This window comes from Elephantulus edwardii, unplaced genomic scaffold (assembly GCF_000299155.1).
Source record: "Elephantulus edwardii isolate Elephantulus edwardi_28Jun2011 unplaced genomic scaffold, EleEdw1.0 scaffold00002, whole genome shotgun sequence".
NCBI classification, from domain to species: Eukaryota; Metazoa; Chordata; class Mammalia; order Macroscelidea; family Macroscelididae; genus Elephantulus; species Elephantulus edwardii.
In genome coordinates, this window is record NW_006399752.1 from 13,435,954 (window position 1) to 13,460,195 (window position 24,242).

Consider the following 24,242-nt stretch of genomic DNA (forward strand, 5'->3'; position numbering starts at 1 on the left):
AGAGGGACATCATGCTTGGGAGGGCGGAGGGAAGGCGCAAGAGGGGAAGACCCTCTATGAGGTGGATTGATTCAGTGACTGGGGTAATCGGGATGGGTGTGTCAGAGGCAGTGCGATTGGCACAGGATAGAGCAGGGTTTAGGGCTGTTGTACATAGGGTTGCTATGAGTTGCAAACGACTCAGTGGCACATAACAACAACAACACGTCTTCATAAAGGTAGACAGTTTCCTTGTAGTTAGCAGCTGGACTCTACTCCCTACACCACAAGGGAAGATAACAGTGTGAACCAAAGCTGTGATGACGTGCAACCGGATAATCTTTTCTTTTAAATTATGTGTGTTATTATATCATTTGGGGCTAATCATGAATTCTCAGTGGTATAATGTGGTCCTTTCTTTTTTCTTTAATTGCCTAGTTTGAAGATGAATAGTGATCAAGTTACGCTGGTGGGCCAAGTATTTGAGTCCTATGTCTCAGAATACCATAAGAACGATATTCTTCTCATCTTAAAGGAAGCGGATGAAGATGCTCATTACCCAGTGGTGGTTAATGCCATGACCCTTTTTGAAACCAACATGGAAATTGGGGAATATTTCAATGCATTCCCCAATGAAGTATTGACTATTTTTGATAATGCCCTGCGAAGGTCGGCATTGACAATTCTGCAGGCCCTCTCTCAGTCTGAGGATATCTCCATGAAGCAGAACGTTCATGCCAGGATATCAGGTGGGTCATTTCAGAATCTTCCTGCTGATTACTCTGTAGGAAGGTTTCAAGAAAATATAACATATATTGAATTCAGAGTACTAAGGAATAACAGATACTTTATACTTGTGTTCTTTATGTAATGAATGCTTACTTGTTTTAGAAAATAATGAATTTTTTTGTGGAAAGTTTTTCTGTAGAAAGTTATTTTGTATCGTCTGTGGAGAGTGGAAAGGCTTAAATATTAACCATTGCAAGTGAAAGAATAAAGAGAAATACTTGTATGCATATGAATTTCCATAGCCATGAGTACATGTTTAAAATTGTAATCCATAGCCACTGGATGAGCTTTCATGGCTACTAACAGTACAAAAAATTGATAATGCAGGAATTGGAAAATTGGTAGATGCTGTCCACAGAACTTCAGAACTGTTTTAGGAAATCGGTTCTCATATGTTAAGATTAGCGCTATGCAGAACACATATCAGGCACTTAGATTTTTGTTGAATGAAGGGACAGTTTGATTGTAGTAAGAAAATGTAGTGAAGACCTGAGCAGCTTCTGGTGACAGTGCTGTTCCTGGGAACTCCTACCTTCAAATTTTTCCTTCTTGCCTCTCGCTTTCTGTTTAAAATACTTTTTTTTTTTTTTTAAACAGGATGGACAGAATTAGTTACTGATAAGAATTTTTGAAAATGTGACCTTCCAGTATGATTTTTCATTACTTTATTGCTGTTATGTGCCATGTAGAGCTCAGCTGATGCCCCAGCAGGTTTTAGTGGCAGTAAATTGCCCAAGAGGAAATTGTCCATCTTTCTCCTGTGTTGTTGCTGGTGAACTCAAACTGTCTGCCTTTGGGTTGGCTCCCCAAAGCTTCTTGATTACTTAATAACATGGACATAATTTCTTAGAAAGCCTAGAGTGAGATGGTGGAAAGAATATTATTATTGAATTTAGAGGATAATTGGTTATAATGTGCGGCCTTCAATGGCCTAGTTTTGCGTGAGCATAACCAAGTGTTCCCATTCTTCTCAATGTTAGCCACAATTTGTGTATGATCCTCCCAGTCAGTTGTCTTTGCATGATCAAGAAAATACAAATAGACCTCCATCTGGTATTCTCTGCTTGATCCATCTGATATTAGCAATTATATCCCAGGTGCCATGGCCTCTGCTAAACCCTACTTGTATTTCTGGCAGCTCTCTGTTGATGTACTATTCCATTGACTTTGGGAAATCTTCAGCAAGATTTTATTTGCATGGGATAATGATATTGTTTGATAATTTCCACATTCTGTTGGATCACCTTCTTTTGGAAATGAATTATGGATTGCTTTGAATCAGTTGGCTAGAAAGCTGAATTCTAGATTTCTTGGCACAACATGGGGAGCACATCCAGGGCTGCATCTGTTAATATACATCAGTTGGTATTCCAGGTATTCTAATGAGAAACCTCTACCTAGACTAGGAAGCTGTTGTCTGAAGAGAGCAAGGGAACACTACATAGTTCAAAATCGAGAAAGGTGTGAGTCAGGGATATATCCTGTCCCCAAACCTTTTCAGTCTTTTCAATGCTTAACAGATCATTCAAGAGGCTGGGCTTGATGAAAAAATATGTGGCATCAGGATTGGAGGAAGACTCATCAACAACTTGTGCTTTGCTGATGACACAACCTCGCCATCAAAACTGAGGAGGACTTGATGCGTTTGCTGCAGAATGTAGACTGCAGTCTTCAATATGGATAGTACCTCAACATCAAGAAAACAAAGATTCTCACCACAGGGCCAATAGGTGGCATCATCATAGATGGAGGAAGATTGAGGTTATTAGTTTGCATCTTGCTCGGATCCACAATCAAGACCTTTGGCACCAGCAGTCAGGAAATTAAAAGACGAGTTGCATTAGGAAAATCTGCTGCCTGGGACCTCTCTAGAGTGCTAACGAGCAACATTGTCAGTCTAGAGGTTAAGTTGTACCTGATCTAGACCATGCTCTTCTGAACCGCTTGCTGCATCTGAGAGTTGGACAAGTGAATAAGAAAAAGAATTGATGCCTTTGAGTTGTGTTGGAGAAGACTACTGAGTGTACAATAACGGTAACAAACAGGTCTGTTACGGAGAGGGTAAAACCAGGTTGCCTTATGGAGGCAAAGGTTTTGAAGATCCATCTCACATACTTGGGGCATGTTGCCAGGAAGAACTAGTCCTTGGAGAAGGACATGACTGGAGGGTTCTAGGGTCAGTGCAGGAGAGGAAGACTCTGAATGAGTTGGATTGACACAGTGACTGTGGCAATGGGACAGGTGTGTCAGAGATGATGAGGTTGGCTCAGGATAGGACAAGGTTGAGAGCCATTGTTCATGTGGTAGTTGTGAGGTACAGTTGACTCAATTGCACATAACAACAACAGTAGCCTGGTCCAGAGAGAGTTGCATTGCTAGCATAAAGGTAGCCTGTTCACATCCACAAGTGACTCTCAGATTGGCATCCTACTCCTAGGTGATCTACACCCTCAGAAACATGCTGGAGAGTCAGCTGTGAGTCCTCTCTGATTCAACGACAGTGAGTTTTTGGTTAGAACAACACCTCCAGGCTAAGAGGCTTTACAAATCATTGAGTCTCACTGAACCTTCATTTCTGCACCTGCAAATGACTTCCAGAGTCCCTCAAAATGTCCAGTTTTCTTATTTTTTTAATTTCAAATACAGGCATACCTAATTATTCCACTCCATGGACATGTGACAGTTGTGGCCACCTCACATCAAGCGTGTTTATCTGCCATTTTTCCCAACAGTATGTGCTCACTTGATGTCTCTGTGCCACATTTTGGTAATTCTGACAGTATTTCAAAATTTTTCATAATGCCACTTATTGTACACTTAGCAGTCTACAGAATAGTGCAGACATGACTTTATATGCACTGGAAAACCAGGGGGAAAGGTGTCTTCCTTTATTGAAATCTTTGCTTTATGGTACAACCACTGAGGAAGGCGGTATGGTGCTTTCTCAAAAAGTTACAAGTAGAGATACCATTTGACCCAGCAATTCCACTACTGGGAATATACCCCAAAGAGACAGACCATAACTGACACCCAAGCAGATATATGCACATCCATGTTTATTGCAGCTATGTTCACAATAGTAAGGAGTTGGAACAACCCAGGTGCCCATCAACAAACGAATGGATAGAGAAGCTGTGGTATATTTACACAATGGAAAACTACACTGCATTGAAAAACAAGGAACTCATGCAATATTATTCAAAATGGGTGACTCTGGAGGACATTATGCTGAGTGAAGTATCTCAATCACAAAAGGACAAATAACTGCATGGTGCCACTGTTGTTAAACAGGACTGACACTGGGTTCGGGGAGAGACTGAGAAAGATGAATTCAATAATGTATACTGCATTGAAACAGATGAGGGAGAAAACTGTTTAAAAGGGATATGTGATTAGGTATTTTTGTCATGACAGGAGTCTAGAGTGGAGGCTACATGGTGAAGTGAACCTGGGGGAGGGTTTGTAAAACAATGAAAGAATTTTTCTTTTACTTTTCCAAGAGGGTAGTGTACTGGGGGGGAGAGTTGGGAGTGAAGAAAAGTGCAACAATGAATGAATGGAAAGTCAAAGTCTCTGTAAATGTTACTGCAATTAATAATAAATTTTTTAAAAAAAGAAAAAAAATCTTTGCTTTATTGCTTTGGTCTGGAATCAAACCTTCACTATCCCCGATATGTTCTTGAATGTTGTTGTTGTATAAACTGATGAAGTCTGGTTCAGCCTCATTCTGTTTATTGGGAAGACAGATTTAGTGAAATTTAGCTCCAGACTATTTAAAGGGCAAGTGATGATTAAAATGGAAGGCATACATCAGTTCCCTTTTGTTTAAAAATAAGTATTTATTTTATAATACATCTCAGAAGAGTGGAGATTTATAATTAATAAGAAGGTGATTCCTAAAAGGTTAACCATCTCTAGGTTAGAATTGAACTCCTCAAGAGACAAATTAAAACTCTAGTGTCGCCAATTAAAATTGTTAGAATAAAATTTTGAGAGTTATTAATCTTTATGCATCAAGCATGAGATAATCTTCTGGGATCAAGGAAAAAACTTTCCCGTCTAAGAAGTTTGCACTAATTAGGTAGACTTTAGGGGCTTTAGTTTATGATGAGTAGTTTTCGGCTGTGTTTTTGTTTGGATACCTTTCCAAGCTCAATTAGATAAAAATAAAAAACCAAAAAAAACCCAAAAACCCCTATCTGCCAGAAATGTACAAAGAGCTGGAGTCAGAAGGGGGAAAAAGGGAAGAACGCTGTCAGCATTTCTCAAGCTCAGAGAGCTGAAAAATTCAAGCCTCAAGCTGCAGGACTGAAAGATGCTATGACCAGAATGAATAATCAAAAGCAGATGGAGGAAATGCACGGAATTACTCTACAAAGAAATTAGTTGCCAGTGAAAAATTTCAGGAAGTACTGTATGAACAAGAGCCAGTGGTGATGAAAGGTGTAAGTTCAAGTTGCGCTAAAGGTATTGGCAAAAAGTAAGGCCCAAGCGATAATTGGAATAGTAATGAATATGTTTCAGCAGACAGATGCAGCTCAGGATGTGCTTACATGTCTGTGCTAGGAAACTTGGAGGCCAGTTGTCTGGCTGATTGATTGGAAGAGATCCATATTTGCTCCTATTCCCAAGAAAGGTAACCCAACAGAATGTGGAAATAATCAAAATTATCATTAATATCACATGCAAGGAAAATAAAGCAATAGATCATCCCAAAACGACTAACAAAGTACACAGAGAACTGTCAGAAGCTCAAGCAAGGTTAAGAAGAGGCCATGGCACCAAAGATATCATTGTGGATGTCACATGGATCCCGCCTGAAAGCAGAGAATACCGGAAGAATGTCTATTTGTGTTTCTTTGACTTTGCAAAGGCATTTCACTATGTGGCTCATGACAAATTATGGCTAATATTGAGAGGAATGGGGATACCAGAACACTTACTTGTGCTTATGAGAAAATTATACCTAGATTAAGAAGCTGCTGCTGTCCAAGTGGAGGAAGGGAATACCGTATGATTTTAAATCAGGAAAAGTGTGTCTCAAGGACGTAAACTTTCTCCATATCTACTCATGCAGCACACTGAACAAATCATTTGTGAAACTGGACTCTACCAAGAGGAATGTGGCATCAGAATTGGAGGAGACTCATCGATAAACTGTATTATGCAAATGACACAACCTTGCTTGCTTAGAGTGAGGGGGATTTGAAGTGCTTGTTGCAGATAATCAAGAACTACAGCTTTTGGTATGGATTACATCTGAACATCAAGAACACAAAGGTCCTCACCATGGGGACAACATCATGATAGATGAAGAAAGCATTAAAGCTGTCAATGGCTTTATCTTGCTTGGATCAGCAGTAAAAACCCGTGGTACCAGCAGTCAGGAAATAAGGAGATGTATTGCAGCGGGCAACTCTGCTTTCAGGGACTGCTCCAAAATACTTAAAAGCAATGATGCCAGTTTGGAAACTAAAATATGCTTGATTCAGACTATATTTTCCATCACTATCTGTGCATCTGAAAGCTGGATAATGGATAAGGATAATAAGAATTGATGCCTTTTAGTTGTGGTCCTAGAGAAGAGTACTGAGTGACCTACGGACTGCCAAAAGAACAGATATGGTTTGGAAAAAGTACAGCCAGAGTGCCCAGTGGAGGCGAAGATGATGAAACTTTATCTCTCATACTTGGGCATATTGCTAGGAGAGGCTGTTCCTTTGAAACAGAAATCATGGTTGGAAAGACAGAGGGTTAGCAAAAGAGAAGAAGGCCCTCAGTGAGATGAAATGACACGGTGATGGCAGCGATGGCCTCAAATATGTGAGAGATGATGAGGACCGCACAGGATAAGCCAGGGTTCATGTCTGTTGTTCATAAGGTTGCTATGAGTCGTACTCGACTTGATGACATCTAAGGTACAACAGTGATATGTAAGGGAAGTCTGGTGATCCATAGTAAGTTGTGCTACGAACACAAAGACTCTGCTTGTTTGGCAGTTTGATTCAAGAGAGAAAGTGGCTCCAAGAGAGAGAGGTGGAGATTCTCCTCCCATGAGATTTGTAGCCTCTGAAAACCCCCTGGAGGATCAAGTCTAGAGTCACTTCAACTCTATAGCAACGAGTTGTGGTTTGGGACTTTCCTTATACGCGATTTCACTGTTATTAGCAAGACCTAATTTGTTTTTTGTGGTTGTTTTTATTAAAAAAATTCTTCAGTTGCAAAATGTGTTACAAATTATGTAACTACCAGAGCAACATTATTCTGCACACACAGTTTGTGCTAGCATTTGGTGTAGACTCTTGGGAAACAAGAATGAATATGGTATAGTCCTTCATCTCAAGGAGCTCAAAGCTGAAGAGGTAACAGCTGTCTAATCACTTGTTTCCCAGATGGTGTGTGTATTCCGACAGGTGCATGCATATGTGCATCTATTAAACGTCATTTTGAAGAAACATGGCAGCTTTTCTGTTATGTAGTGGGTGCCACGCTGAAGTTACCTGCAGTGTATACTGGCTCACATAACAGGGAGCTAATTCTTCTTCTAGGAGACTCAGAAGCAGCTTCAAAATAAAGAAGATAAGGCCAGTTTGAAGGTGCCTTCTCAATTGGAATGAATGACATGGGTAAAGGCTCAGAGCGTAGTCTGATTTTAGGTCAGTTACACCACTGTTTTGGAGTCTCGGCAAGTAATGTAATTATTATTAAAACTTGGGATAGCTCTGCGGTTCCCACTCCTTCAGAGCCTAGGACACTGCCTAGTGTCATGTGTTAACATGCATTAAAATTTACTCTATCTCTCCTTTGTCTTCTGGGATTTTTACTAACCTAAGACCAGTCTTTGGAAGAAAGACATCATGCAGGGAAATGTGAAGGATCAGAGAAAGAGAGGAAGACTCTCATGAAGCTAGACAGACACTGTAAAATGGGCCTGAGCATATCAGAGATCATAAGGATGATGGAGCACAGGGTACAGTTCTGTCTGTTGTTCAGAGTGTTTGCTGTGAGTCATAGCTGACTTGATAACTCCTAACGTCAACAAGGTACGTCTGGTATTCCCAGTGATTTTAATGAAAGTATTCAAGTGCACCTTTACTTTACATTTACCAAAAGAAATGGGAAAGAAAAAAACAATAGCATTCCTGTGCAAACTAAAGCAGTGCGTCTCATACCTTAGTGGGCTTCAGAGCGACTGTATGGCTGGATAAACCTTGATAGTTGGTTTGATTGGGTATATCTTGAGTGAGGCCCTGGAATCTGCATCTCTAACGTCTCCCAGGTGATGTGAATGCTGTTGGTACAAGATCCACAATCTGAGAACCATTGTTCTCCCTGCGGTATGAAGGTCAGGCTGGTGAGTTAGTCTGAACCCTCAAATCTGTTTCATTTTTTGACCTATTCCCTGATAAAAGAAAATTATTAGTTTTGAAATAGATCCTTAAAAAAAATTCATCCCCTGTGCTAGTCCCTGTCAGCTGCTGTAGGCCACAGGTTCTTTAAGGTTAGACCCTGCCTCAGCAGCATCAGCGTCACGTGGGAGCTGTGAGACATGCAAATTCTGGGGACTCAGCCTTTACATGTTGGCTGCTGTGTAGAAACTTGACTATTCCAAACCACATGTTACTATCAACTCAAATGGCAACTAATAACAATATACATATTTATACATATAGTCCTTCTTGTGCAGTTTTCAGAGGCAGTAAATCCCATGGGAGGAAACTGCCCATCTTCTGTGAGTGGCTTGTAGATTTGAACCATGTACCTTTGAGTTGGCAGTGTATCTCCTTACCACTAAACCAGCAGAGCTCCCCAGTAATAATTAGTAAGGCAGAAAGATTAAAACAGATTGCCATTTTTATAAAAATGCTCTTTTATACCCCTTTTTTTAAATTCTAAGGCTCTTTTAAGTGATTTTTAACCATTTTTTGCAGTTTGGTAGAAAGCTCTGTAGTGGCTGAAGAGTTGCACTGCCAACCCAAAGGCAAGCAGTAGAACTTTACCAGCTGCTTTGAGAGAAAGATGGGCAGTATGCTTCTTTGCGATTTATAGTCTCTGAAAACCTGCTGGCTGGTCAACTGTGAGTCAGTTCAGACTCCACAGCACACAACACTAACATTGTGATTTCAGTGAAATTTATAGAGCAAATTTGTTTTCCGTTCAGTTTAATGCTAAGCTTTTTGTTTTATGTAGTCAGTCTTAATATTATTTCATCATTCTTTGTTTTTATAATTTTTTATAAATATAATAACACTAAATGAAAGAAATCTAAGTGTCCAGAAATATAAGTTGCATTTACTGCCTTTTTCTTAAAATAATAGTTATATTTAAAAAACAAAACAATACAACAAAGTCACAGTTAGGAAACTTCATGATCATAACCAAACACCTTAAGAGGATGAGTAACTTAGAAGTCCTTGGCTCTTGGTTCGTAACCTCAGGTAACATCAAGGTCAATTAGCTTGTCTGCTGAAAGCAAAGGAAGAGTACCAGAGGAATGTCTGTGTTTCATTGACTAGGCTAATGCATTTGACTATGTAGATCACAACAAATTGTGGTTAACCCTGAGAAGAATGGGGATCCCAGAACACTTGATTGTGCTTATATGAAACTTATACTTGGACCTGAAAGTATTCCTCAGAACAAAGCAGGGAAACAGCATGGTTCAAAATCAGGAAAAGAGTACAGCAGGGGTGCTTCCTATCCCCATACCTTTCCAGTCTATATGCAGGACAGATGATTCGAGAGGCTGGGCTTTGTAAGTAGGAATGTGGCATAAGGATTGGAAGAAGACTCATCAACCTACTTTAAGCAGATGACCCAACCTTGCTTGTTGAAACTGAGGAGGCCCTGAAGAGCTTGCATCAGGACTGCTGTCTTTGTATAAATTGAAGCCAAATGTCAGGAAGACTAAGATTTCACCACTGGGCCAAATGTCAGCTTGTTCGGCTCCATAGTCAACACTCTTGATGCCAGCAGTTGAGAAATCAAAAGAAAATTGCTCTGGGAAAAGCTATTGTCAGGGAACTCTCAAAAGTTCTGAAGAGCAATGGTGTCAGTCTAGAAACTAAGGTACACCTGATTCAGGCAGTTACTTGCTGTGCATCAGAGAGCTGGACAGTTACCACAAATGATAGAAGAATTGATGTGTTTGAATTGTGGTGCTGGAGAAGACTATTGAACATCCCATGTACTGTCAGGAGAACAAACCGGTTTATCCTAGAGAGAGTGAAGCCAGGCCACTCCTTGGAGGCAAGGATTTTTTTTATTAGGTATATTTTAATTACTATTATTTTTAATTTTACATTGGTTTGCATAAAAAGTTTGTATACATTGTTTCACACTGTCCTTAATTTACGATGTGTTTCATATAATCATTCTCACTCATTATGTTTTATATAATCAATCACCATTAAACCATGACCATCATTACCCTGTATTTCCAGGTCTCTGCCAGATATTTCCCTTTTCCTTTACCCCCTGCCTCTACCTACCAAATTGTGTGACCCTATGATTTCCCCTGCCAACCCTCATCCTTCTCTTCCTACCCCTCCCCCCCTTGAATCCCCATATATATTTTACTCATTATCCTTCTGTTTTTATAATAATGTTCCTATGCAGTATTTATCCTTATGAGATGGAGTTAGTTCACTCAGCATCATGCCTTCCAATCCCTCCAAACTTATGTAGTAATTTTTGAAATTGTTGTTCCTGAGTGCTGCGTAGTATTCAGTTGTGTGAATGTACCACAATTTCTTAATCCATTTACTTGTGGTTGGACATTTGGGTTATTCCATGTTCTTGAATTGTGAATAATGCTGCTTTGAACATAGGTGTACAAATCTCCATTTCTGTTTCAATTCTAATTTCCTTGGGGTATATTCCTAGGAGTGGAATAGCTGGATCACATGGAATTTCTATGTTTAGCTTTTTGAGGAAACACCAAACTGTCTTCCAGAGTAATTGTACCATCTTACACTCTCACTGGTATATGAGAGTTCCAATCTCTCCACATGCTCTCCAACATTTATAGCTTGCTGTGCTAGTAACACGTTGCTTCAGATGACAGTTTATAATGAAAAAAATGTGTTTCTAAGCACGGTTGTCAATTTAAAAGTGTGCGGAAACGTGTTAAACTTTGCCACTGCTACTGTGAGATAATGTGAGATAATGATATCTCATTATGGTTTTGATTTGCATCTCTCATATTGCCAGTGATTTTGAGCATTTCTTCATGTGTCTGTTGGCCATCCCAGTGTCTTCCTCTGTGAAAAGTTTTTCCATGTCTCTTGCCCATTTTGTAATTGGGTTATCAGTCTTTTTCTTGTGGAGGCCCTGTTGTTATTATTATTGTTGTGTACTGTAGAGTCAGAACCAACCCATAGCTGACCCTCTGGTGTGTTTTCAGAGGCAGTAATCACATGGGAGGAGATGTCCCCATCCTTCTCCAGTGGAGCAGCTCGTAGCCTTGAATGTGTAATAGTCTGTAATCTTTTCTTATGAGACCTTTGAGATGGTATTGCCAGATACTTCGCCCCGCCCCACCCCAATCATTAGATTTTCTTTTCACTGTGTTGGAACATGTTTTTGATGCAGAGAGGGATTTAATCTTTTTAAGGTCCCGTTCATCAAATTTATCCTTTTATGGCTGTGTATTTCTGGCTGTATATGACAGCCTCTTTATACTATAGGCAAGAACATCTAAGCTTGGTTCATATTTGTCTCTTATGATGTTCATGGTTTTGGGATTTACGCATAGGAACTTAATCCATCTTTTTTTTAAAATGTTGTTGTTTATATGCCATCAAGTGACCGGCAACTTAAAGCAAACCTATGTACAACAGCTCGGAACCCTGCTCTATCCTGTGCCAATCTTACTGTCTCTGAAACACATACCTCCATTACCCCAGTTACTGAATCAGTCCATTTCATCGAGGGTCTTCCTCTCTTGCGCTGTCCCTCCACCCTCCCAAGCATGATGCCTATCTCCAGGGACTGGCCCCTCCTTGCAAAATGTCCAAAGTATGTAAGACGAAGCTTCAGAATCGTTACCTCCAAGGAGCAGCCTGGTCTCATCCTCTCTAGGATGAACCTGTTTGTTCTTCTAGCAGTCCATGGCATATTCAGTGCTCTTCTCCAGCAACATGGCTCAAAGGCATCAATTCTCCTTTCATTGTCTAGCTTTCTGATGAATAGCAAGTAATTGCAAAATCTGTGACCTAGAAAAGGTGCACCTTAATCTCCAGACTGACATTGTTGTTCTTCAGTACTTTGGAGAGGTCTCTGACAGCAGACTTTACCCATGCAATCGGGTTGTGTCATCTGCATAACACAGATTGTTGATGAGTCTTCCTGCAATCCTGATGCCACATTTCTCCTCCTCAAGCCCAGCCTCCCAGATTATCTCTTCCGCATATAGATTTAAAAAGTATGAAGATAGGACACATCCCTGGTTCACATCCTTCCAAATTATGAACCATGAAGTGTTTCTTTGCTTTACTCTGATGACTTCCTACTGGTCCAAGTATAGGTTTCATATAAGCACAATCACATTTCTGGGATTCCCATTCTTCTCAGAGTCAGCCACAGTTTTGTTGTGATCCACACAAACACCTTTGCATACTCAATGAAACACAGATAGGCATTCGTCTGGTACTCTCTGTTTTCAGCCAAGATCCATCTAACATTAGCTATAATATGCCTAGTACCACAGCCTCTTCTAAATCTAGCTCCAACAGTGTTTTTTTTTTGTTGTATCTTTGCAATTTTCTTTATACTATTATATAATCAACATATAGTAACAGTTTAACAATCTCTTTGCTGACCTAATGCCTATTATTTCCTTCTCTTGCCATATTACCCTGGTAAGTAATTCCAGTACAATATTGAATAGAAGTGATTGATGCTGGGCATCGTCATCTGGTCTCTGTTTGTAAGGAAAATGCTTTTAGTCTTTCTCCATTGTGGAGATTGTTGTTGTTGTTATGTGCCGTCGAGCCGCTTGCGACTCATAGCGACCCTATGTACAACAGACCTAAACTCTGTTCTATCCTGTGCCAATCGCACTGCCTCTGACACACCCATCCCGATTACCCCAGCCACTGAATCAATCCACCTCACAGAGGGTCTTCCCCTCTTGCGCTATCCCTCCACTCTCCCAAGGATGATGTCCCTCTCCAAGGACCTGTCTCTCCTTACAACATGTCCAAAGTATGTCAGACGAAGCCCCAGAATCCTTGCCTCCAATGAGCAGCCCTGTTTAATCCTCTCCAGGATGAATCTCTGTGTTTTCTTGGCAGTCCATGGTATATTCAGTACTCTTTTCCAGCACCACAGCTCAAAGGCATCAATTCTCCTTCTATCCTTCCAAGTCTTTGTCCAACTCTCTGATGCATAACAAGTGATTGCAAAGACCATGGCCTGTATCAGGCGCACTTTAGTCTCCAGAGAGACACCATTGCTCTTCAGTACCCTGGAGAGGTCCCTAAAAGCAGACTTTCCCATGGCAATACGTTTTTTTTATTTCCTGGCTACCGGTGCCATGAATGTTGACCATGGAGCCAAGCTGACTAAAGTTGTTAACAATCTCAGTCTCTTCACCATCCATCCTGATGCCGTCAGTTGGTCCAGTGGTAAGAATCTTTGTCTTCTTGACATTGAGCCTCAATCCATACTGAAGGCTGCAGTCCTTGACCCTCTGCAGCAAGCATTTCAGGTCCTCCTCAGTTTCAACAAGCAGGGTTGTGTCATCTGCACAACACAGACTGTTAATAGATCTTCCACCAATCCTGATGTCACATTTCTCCTCATAGAGCCCAGCCTCTCGGATAATCTGTTCTGCATACAGGTTGAAAAATTATGGAGATAGGAAACATCCCTGGCGTACAACTTTCCCAATTTTGAATCATGAAGTGTTTCCCTGCCCTGTTCTGACGTCTGCCTCTTGGTCAAAGTATAGGTTTCACGTTAGAACGATCAAGTGTTCTGGGATTCCCATTCTTCCCAGAGATACTGGCTCTTAGTTTTGCATATACACTTTTCACAAAGTTGTGAAATTCCTTTCGATTCCTATTTTGTTGGGTGTTTTTTTGATCAGGAAGGGGTGTTGGATTTTGTCAAAAGCCTTTTTTGCATCAATTATTAGGATCAGGTTCTTGTTATTTGCTTTGTTAATGTGATAAATTGATTGTTTTTCTTATGTTCCACCATCCTTGCATACCTATTAGGAATCCTGCTTGGTCATGATGAATTATTTTTTGGTGTGCCATTTGATTTTATTGGCCAGGATTTTGTTAGGAATTTTTGCATCTATATTCATAAGAGATATTGGTCTGCAGTTTTCTTTCTTGGTAATCTTTGCCTGGTTTTGGCATTAGGGTTATGCTTGCTTCATATAATGACTCTGGGAGTGTTCCTTCATTTTCTATTTTTGAAATAATTTAAGTTGAATAGACAATAGATCTTCTCTGAGTTTTTGCTAAAATTCATCCATGAAGTCATCTGGTCCAGGACTATTTTTGTGAGGGAGTCTTTTTATGACCTCCTCAATTTCTTCTTTTGTAATGGGTCTGGTTAAGTGTTCAAGTGTTCTCCTCTGTCTGTGTCAATCTAGAGTGACATCACAAGAGAACCAGAGGAAATTAAATTTATAATATCAGAATAATATGAAAAGTTATGCCCTGATAAATTTGAATACCTGGAGAAAATAGACAAATTCCTTGAAACTAGATGAACATTCTCCTCATGTGTTATTTACAGCTTCTGAAAACTGGAGGGTCAGCTCAGAGTTAGTTTCATCTTGATGGCACACAACAACAAATATGTATTTTATAAAAGAATTTATTATTTTCTATTTTATAAGGTGAATTAATGATATGTCCTTATTTTCTTAAGTAAAATACAAAGTTTATTCCCCTGAAAATTGAACTTTCCCCCCAGAGAATATAAGAGATATATTTCATAGATTCACATCCTGAAGTGTGAGTTGCTGATGTTATTTTTTTCCTGCCTCCATCAGGTTTGCCTGTCTGCCCTGAGCTGGTCAGAGACCACATCCCTAAAACCAAGGACGTGGGACATTTTTTATCTGTCACTGGGACGGTGATTCGAACAAGTCTTGTGAAAGTCTTAGAGTTTGAGCGAGATTACATGTGTAATAAATGCAAGCATGTGTTTGTGGTCAAGGCTGACTTCGAACAGTATTACACCTTCTGCAGACCATCCTCATGTCCTAGCTTGGAAAATTGCGATTCCTCAAAATTCAGTTGCCTCTCAGACTTGTCTTCCTCTCCAGCCAGATGTCGAGATTATCAAGAAATAAAAATTCAAGAACAGGTAAACAGTCTAATAAATTAGAAAAGTAACATGAATTGAAAAAGCAAAGTGGAAGTGGGATGTGTGATGTTAAATGGTAGGGACCACAATCATTTTCATTTCACGACGTGGTTACTGAATGGAAAAGTACTTGGCTTAGAAATTTTGACTCAGAATATTTATGAACCATTGATTGGAAAACTGATACACTCCATCCACTTTCACTTCATGAACAAAAAACAGCAGAGAAGAATAACATACTCTGTAGAGAATGGAAAAAACTAAGTGGTTTTCAGCTATGAGTAAATTGTTACGATTGGGGAACTCCTGCTTACCTCTAATGTAACTCTCTAATGAATTACAAGTGGAATTTGTGTCATTACTTTGTGGATGATTAATGTTGAAACTATTATACATACATCAGCACATACTCTCTAGAATCATGATGTAATCTTTTATTATTTTTACTTTGGTGACAGTATACATGTCATTTATCTTTAAATAATGTTCTTTTAGATACAGCATTGATGAGAGGTTGTAGAAAGACTACATGATCATGTTAATATTAAGGAAGTGAATATTTAAGAAATCTGTATTAGCAATTGACTAAGGCCAGAAGAAGAATGAGATTAGGCATTAGTGTGGTCAGGAATTGGGCTTTTGGTCAATTTTAGTTGCTTTGCCAACACTTTACCAATTACTCTTTAGCACATGATGATAAGCCTGGCTTTCCTTTACTTATAGCCTAAACACTAAGATTCTTTAACTTAAATAAGCAGGAGATAAACTAGCATGTAGGCTCCTCAGTGTCAGGAACTCAAGTCTTTCTAGTCTACTCCTTCCATCTTTCTGCTCGGCTATTCTTAACATATGGCTTCTGTTCTTATGCTGATCTGAGATGCAGGATGGCAGCTCCCTGGCAGTGCAAGAGGAAAAGGGAATGGACAAAAAGTACGCCACTTAGCCAGGAGTCCATTTCATTCTGGAAGCCCCTAAAACAAGTCTACTTGTGTCTCTCTGGCCAGCAGTTAAATGTCTGACCACACATAGATGCAGAGAAGCCTGGGAAATACATAATCTTTTCTCTGGATACATTTCCACATGGAATAAAATCAGGGTCCGTTCATTAAGCAATAATCAGCAGGATTTAGTGATTTTTCTCAGGTCTTATTGACTAGAGATCAGGAAAGGGAAATGCCTCTCCCTATATGGGTAACATGATTACTGGTAACAGTAGTTATATTTTGACAAACGGTGCAAAAAATACATTTTATGTAGAGATATTTTCCATATTGATACTTTTACTTTAATTGTGAATTCACAAACTGATAGTAGGCAGCATTGTCAAGATAATTCCTTAAATCTCCATCATAATTAAATTTGATAATACTTGAGAAACAGAAAACATAGTTTTAAAAATTGCTAGTCTCCTGAACATTGAGTCAGTGTGTATTAGAGAGCCTCAATATCTGCTTTCCTTTTGCTGCTAGGTCCAAAGGCTCTCCGTTGGGAGTATTCCACGATCTATGAAAGTTATCCTGGAAGATGACTTAGTAGACAGTTGCAAATCTGGTAAGAACTTTTATTTGGTATATAAAACCAATAAAAACCCCAGTCTTACTGTCATCAGGCCTATTCCACACACTTATGGTAACCCTTCAGGGGATTTCTAAAATGGTAAATATTAACAAGAGCAGACTGCCCCAACTTTCCACCCTGGAGTAGCCGGTGTGGTAGGCCTTAAATTTATGGTTAGAAAGAGCAACTTGTATTTTCCCAAAAACAATGACAAGGGTTCATGGAGAATTGCTGACCTTGAGAACAGAAACTTTCATAGAGGAGAGAACTTGAGCTCTGGTGGCCTAGTGGCAAGAAGTTGTGCTGCAATCCCAAAGGCATGCAGTTCAAAGCTACCAGCTGCTCTGTGGGAGAAGGATGGGCAGTCTTGTCCCATGTGATTAACTGCCTCTGAAAAACCACTGGAGGGTCAAATATGGGTCGGTTCTGACTCGACAGTAAACAACAACAACAACAGGGTTGTAATCCAGTTGCTTATTTTATGGATGAATAACCTAACTTGATTAATGCCATTTAGTAAATTTAAGTGACAGATGAACACAAAGCCATTGCCTTCAAATTTTAAACTCTTCAATACACCATACCTTAAGAGCAACAACTTTAAAATTTTAGTGGATTTAATAGGCAGGCGTAGTGGGAAGAAGCTGTACTACAGTCCCAAAGGCACACAGTTCGAATCCAGCTGTGCCACAGGAGAAGGATGGGCAGTCTCCTCCCATACCATTAACTGTTTCTAGAAGCCCACTGGGGGGTCAGCTATGGGTCAGTTTCAACTTGACAATATTCAACAACATATAAAATGAATCACGATGCGACCCTTTAAAATGCTATTATTATGTTAGTGTTTTCTGAAAGGTAAGAGATTAGCTTTGTTGGATGCTATATAACATATACAGCAAGGAAGTTAAAAAGTTGAGCAGAGGATTTCAAAGGGCAGCTCAGGAATAGAAAGCAAAGTATTAATAATGAATGGGCAAAGAGCTGAACTCAGAAGATCAAAAGGAGTGAAACTGCTCAGCATTTCTCAAGCTGAAGAAACTGAAGACCAAATTTATACCTCAAGTTGCAGTACGTAAAGAAGCTATGGGCAAAGTCTTGAATGATCCAGGAAGCATCAAAAGAAGATGGAAGAAGCCACTGAGTCTGTGACTAAATACACCAACCCTATGAACATCACATCTAAATCTTGCCTTGTGTCCATGATTGCCTATATGCTCAGGCACATTGTGGTAGTCACTGTGCCAGTCCATACAGTTGAAGGTTTTCCTTTCTCTGACCCTCCACCTTTCCCAGCATGATGTCTTTTTCCAAGGACTACACTCTCCCAACAACATGCCCAAAGTATGTGAGAACCCTGTTTCCTCATGTTTGCCTCTAAGGGACACTCTTTCCAAGAGATAGTTGTCTTCTGACAGTCCATGGGATATTTAGTACTCTTACCCAACACCACAATTTAAAGGCATTAATTCTTCTTTGGTTTTCTTTATTCATTGTCTAACTTTGACATGCATAGGAAGCAACTGAAAAGATCATGGCTTAGATCAGGAGCACCTTAGTTTTTAAAGTTATCATCATTGTTTTTACCACTTTGGAGAGGTCTTTGACAGCAAATTTTTCCAATGTAAAAGAAGATGGAAGTAGTATATAGAGTCACTGTACCAAAAAGAATTGGATGACACAGAAGAATTTGAAGAAACAACATATGATCAAAAGGCAATGGTGATGAAGGAGGAAGTTCAGGCTGCTCTGAAGGACTTGGCAAAAAATAAAGGCCCAGGAATTGATGGAATACCAGCTGACGCATTTCACCAGATGCTGCCCTGGATAAGCTCACCAGGTTGTGCCAGCAAATCTGGAGAACTACCTACCTGGCCAGGACTGGAAGAGTTCCACATTTATTCCTATTCCAAAAAAAGGTGACCTAACAGAGTGTGGAAATTATTGAACAATATCGCTGATATCACACACTAGCAAAATCCTGCTAAAGATTATCCAGAAATGACTGGAACAGTACATTGACAGAGAACTACCAGAAATATAACTGGGTTTAGAAGAGGTCGTGGCACTAGAGACATTATTGCCAATGTCAGATGGATCTTGACAGAAAGCAAAGAGTACCAGAGGAATGTCTATCTGCGTTTCATTGGCTATGCAAAGGCATTTGACTGTGTGGATCACAACAAATTGTGGCTAACCTTAAGGGGAATCCTAAAATACTTGATTGTGCTTATGTGAACCAATACTTAGACCAGGAAGCAGTCCTCAGAAAAGAGCAGAGAAACACTGCATGATTCAAAATCAGGAAAGGGGTACGTCAGGGATGCATTCTGTTTCTATACCTTTTCAATCTATAGGCAGAACTGATCATTCAGGAAGCAGGGTTTTATGAGGAAGAATGTGGCATCAGGATTAGAGGAAGACTCATCAACAACCTATTGTATGCAGATGACACAGCCTTGCTTGCTGAAACTGAGGAGGACCTGAAGCGCTTGCTGCAGAAGATCAAGGGCTGTAGTCTTCAATATGGATTGAAGTCCAACACCAAGAAGACTAAGATTCTCACCACCTGGGCCAATTCGCAGCACCGTAATAGATGGAGAAGAGATTGAGGTTGTTAACAATGACAGCTTGCTCAGCTCCACAGTCAACACTCTTTAACACCAGTAGTCAGGAAATCAAAAGATTAATTGCATTGGGAAAATCTACTGTAAGGAACCTCTCCTGAGTATCGAAATGCAGTGATGTCAATCTGGAGATTAAGGTGCCTAATCCAGGCCATGATCTTCCCTGTTACTTACTATGCATCAGAGAACTGGACAGTGACTAAGAGTGATAGAAGAATTGATGTCTTTGAATTGTGTTGCTTGATAAGTCTTGAACATATCATGGACTGCCAAGAAAACAAATAGGTCTGTCTAAGAGAAGGTGAAACTAACTTTCACTTGGTGACTAGGATTTTGAAGCTCCATCTCCTTCTCCAGCAGAGCATCTGGTGGATTTGAACTGTGTGCCTCTGGGATTGCAGTGCAGCTTCCTGCCACTAGGCCATCTCACATACCTTGAGCATGTGGCCAGTCCTTGGAGAAGGACATCATGCTCAGAGGAGTGGAGGGACAGTGCAGGAGAGGAAAACCCCGATGAGACAGATTGATACAGGGGCAATAGGGTTTGGTGTGTCGAAATTAGTGAGACTGGCTCAGGACAGGGCAGCGTTCGGAGCTTCTGTACATAGGGTTGCTGTGAGTTCCATGCAACTCAACGGTACACAACAACATTTTTTTCCCCAATAGTACATTATAAATCATATCCCATAGCTAACTCATAGCTGACTCTATAGCAGATTTTCAGAGCAGTCATTCATCATTCTCCCATGAAGGAGCTGGTGGATTCAAACTGTGTGCCTCTGCATTGGCAGTGCAATTCCTTACTAAGCCACCAGAGCTTCCAAAATATATGTCACCTTGATCAGGCCCTGATTCTTAGTGGTTTATTCAATATGCAGTGATAGAATTTGGCAGTTCTATAATGATGTAATTACCAAATGATGGGATGTTAATTAGTTGTAAGTGGATTAGGAGGGTAGGATCTAACAGTCCTACCTGTTGAAAAAAAAAGTTTTAATAAATAATTTCCTGCTTCAGAGGTGTCTTATATACTTCAGTTGTTCCAATGATAATGTGAGCCTGTCATTCAGTAAGTATTTGACTAAATTAATACAAGGAGGTTTTGAAAGGTCTTCATTGCTTTATAAATGTAAGGCAGGTTTAGTAAAATAGCCAGCATTTCTTGAACTCCTACTGTGTCCTAGACATTGCAAATTTACATACATTACCTGACCTAACAGGACTATGACTACAATCCTATGATATAGATACCCGTATTCTCATTTGGCAAAATAAAAACAGACACCACCACCCCCCCAAAAAAAGCTTTAGAAATTATCATGGATTAAATTGTGTCTCTCCCTTCCCTAAAGCTAGTCAGCTTGGCTATGCCCTGATTCTCTGTGGTTTGTTATGTAACGATGTCATTACCCCATGATACCATCAGCCAGTTGTAAGGGGATTAGAGTAGGATGCAAAAGTCTTAAATTGTATGCTACGTTTTCCACATTATCAAGGCTTATTGCAATCAGATTACTACTACTAGATGCTGTCTCTAACAGAACTGAGTTCTTTATTTAACTAATTTAGAAACAACCTAAATATAACCATTAAGTGATCAAAGTAGAGGTCTATTCCAAAGTGCTCCAGGTATTTTCACCTGAAAAAAATTGGAAGCCAGACAATACAGGAAATCTTATTATCCTTAACTGAGTCTGAAAACCTTCCAGAGAAGTAGCTTAGGGAAGAATATTGAACATTATTCAATATTGTTTATGCCCTATGGCTATGACCAATTCCAGCAGAACCCTTTACTATTGGAAAGCAAAAGCTCTGGTGAGTTTATTGCAAAATGCAGTAACATATAATTGACACAAAGGCTTGAAAATAAAGAATTAATTCAGAAACAATGTCTGTTGTGCATCATAGCTCTGGCTTTGGGGTTAGAGTATGCCCGAAATCCAATGTTCACTTAGGCAGAAATCTTTTGAGGACTAGGATCGGCTCCCCCTCACCCCATTTTTCTCCACTTCCAACATACCGGATGCCAGGAATCCATACGTTCTTGTTACACTGGCATTTCATGTAATGAGCATGGGTTTTGTTGTGTGGAGCTTCAGAACATTTCCTCAGATGGAAAAGAACCAATTGAAAAGACACTGGCAGGGCTGTTAGTATCTTTTCATTTGCTTATGGAAGGAGCTTTAATATGTAGCAGGTATGCACTTTCTTCTTAGTTCTTTTTGTTCATTCAGAAAAGGAAGTCCATGAGTAAAATATTAATGAATGTGCTACATTTTTAAAAAATGAGCATATAAAAGAAAACCAACTGGGTGTCAGTCATCTTAAGATTGCTTTCTCAGCACCAAATTCTTTCTAGTTTAACCCTGTGACTGCAATGCCCACATATCTAAATGAATGGGTGGAGGTTCGGAGAGGATGAGCATATCACACATTGTAACTGAGGCATACATCACCCAGAAACTGTTTCCCAGTGAAGGGTAATTATTTGGTGCGATTACGGTATGGCAGATTCAGAAACTAAAAAGGATTCTTTAGATACTCAAGGCCGTTGTGTCGGTTCCAACTCATAGCAGCATTCCATTGGGTTTCCAGAGCTTTTCATTTTTATGGGAGGAGATGGCCCATTTTTTTTATCCTCCTAGCAACTGGTAGATGTGAACTGCCAATCATCCCATTAGGAAACCAGTACATTAAGAACGGCACCACCATGATGCCATACAGGTGCTAGAAAAAAAGGAAATGTGGGAGACTGTGGTGATTCTTGTGCCATCACACTGTAGTCTGGATGTGCAGTGAGTACAGCCTGAACTCTGCTGGGATGACTGGTGTATTTTTCATTTCTGGTCTTTTGATCTGTAAGTCTGCACACAGCATGTATGGTACCAGACTCACCCGGTGCTTTTCTGCAGGCGATGACCTCACTATTTATGGGGTTGTAATGCAACGGTGGAAGCCCTTGCAGCAAGATGTGCGCTGTGAAGTGGAGATAGTTCTGAAGGCCAATTACGTCCAAGTAAATAACGAGCAGTCAACAGGGATCATCTTGGATGAAGAAATCCGAAAGGAATTTGAAGATTTTTGGGAAAACTATAAAAGTGATCCTTTTGCAGGTTTGTGATTAGAATGAAGTGATAATTACTGGTATTTCACTCATAGGTGAACATCTTTATCTCAGAGTCTGCCTTAAATGCTGCATAAACCCCAGTAGCCGAGCACACCAGGTAGCACTGACTGCAGTCTCTCTTTATCCCCTTTCTGTTAGTCTTTTAGGCTGAATTCTAAGAGCTTTTCGTGTCTAACTCTTAAACATCTCTTCTGTAAGATGATTCTTTACTACCTTCTCTACCAATTAAATAGCTCTTCCTTTGAAAAAGTGAACTTTCATCCCATTGTAAAAGTTAGTCATAGTATTTTCTGATGTATCTTAAAGATAGGTTCACACTGTTTTAACTGAGGATTTTTTTAATTTAAAAAAAAATTTTATTTTTTTTTGTGTGTGTGTGTGTGTACCGTAAAATCTGATCTGATTGGTACAGGAGGAGATTGTCCCTCCTTCTCTGGCAGAGCATCTGGTGGATTTGAACAGCATACTTCTGAGACTGCATCACAGCTTCTTGCCACTAGGCCACCAGAGGTCCCTTTAACTGAGGATTTTAAGAACAAAATGAGGAGATACAGAAATTCTAAGGCTGAACTGTATCATAGCAAAAATGTTGATGACGACGTTGGGATGTAACTGTATATATTAAAACATCACAACTAATGAGTTTATGATGCAAGATTTTTATTATAAAGCCCCAAAACAAGAAAACAAAGATTCTCACCACTGGGCCAATTGGTACTCTTATTATGGATGGTGAAGAGATTGAGATTGTTAACAGCTTTAGTTTGCTTGGCTCTACAATCAGCACTCTTGGTACCAGCAGCCAGGACATTAAGAGATGAATTGCATGGGGAAAGTCATCTATCAGGAACCTCTCTAGAATACTGAAGAGCAACACTGTCATTCTGGAGACTGAGGTGTGCCTGATCCAGCCCATAGTCTACGCAGTTGCTTGCTATGCATCAGAGAGCTGGGCAATGACTAAGGATGACAGAAAGAGAATTGATTCCTTTGAGCTGTGATGTGCTGGAGAAGAGTGTTGAATATACCATGGACTGCCAGGAGAACAAACAGACTCATCCTAGAGAGGGAGAAGCCAACCTGCTCCTTAGATTCTGAGGCTTTGTCTTACATACTTTGGGCATGTTGCAAGGAGGGATCCTTGGAGAGGGACATCATGCTTGGAAGGGTATAAGGACAAAGAGAAGGAGACAATCGATGAGATGGATTGATACAGTGACTAGGGTTATAAGGGTAGCTGTGTCAGAGACAATGCTGGCACAGGACAGAGCAGGTTTCAGAGCTGTTGTAAATAGGGTTACTGTGAGTCGCAAACGACTTGACGTCTCTTAACAAATGCATAAAACACCGTTTAAATTTTCATATGCCAGTTCTCATATGCCTTTTCCTTAGAGGCATCTTTTAAGAAAACAAAGCCAGTAGTAACAGACCAAATCTAATAAACTTAACTTCAAATCTGATATATAAGCTCTCGTGGCATAGTTGTAAGGCACTGTGCTATCAGTGCAGAGGTAATAGGACTTGAATTCACTAGCTGCTCCGTAGGAGGAAGATGGGTAATCTCCCATGCGATTTACTGCCTCTGAAAACCTGCTCCAGCGTCAACTGTGAGTTGGTTCTGACTCAGCAGTACGCAACAAGTACACACACACTTCCACACTCTCTCCTGCGCGCACCCACTCGCTCTTTCTCTCTCTGTGTATGTATGTGTATAAGTGTGCTCTGGTGGCATACTGTAAGCAGCTGCACTGCAATCCCAAAGGCATGTGTCTCTAACCCATCATCTCCTCTGCAGGAGAAGGATGGACCGTGCCCTAATGTGCAATTTACTGCTT

General features: G+C 40.1%; 1 protein-coding gene across 1 annotated transcript in view; it reads left to right on the forward strand.

Annotated features, from left to right (window-relative positions):
• Positions 1 to 424: 424 nt before the first annotated feature.
• MCM9 (minichromosome maintenance complex component 9) overlaps positions 425 to 24,242 on the forward strand; it is a 122,938-nt gene continuing 99,120 nt past the window's right edge. Inside the window, exons 1-4 of the mRNA XM_006878997.1 lie at positions 425 to 728; positions 14,783 to 15,099; positions 16,569 to 16,650; positions 22,193 to 22,393. Of these exons, the coding sequence (XP_006879059.1) occupies positions 425 to 728; positions 14,783 to 15,099; positions 16,569 to 16,650; positions 22,193 to 22,393 (904 nt within the window). The remainder of the gene's footprint in view (positions 729 to 14,782; positions 15,100 to 16,568; positions 16,651 to 22,192; positions 22,394 to 24,242) is intronic.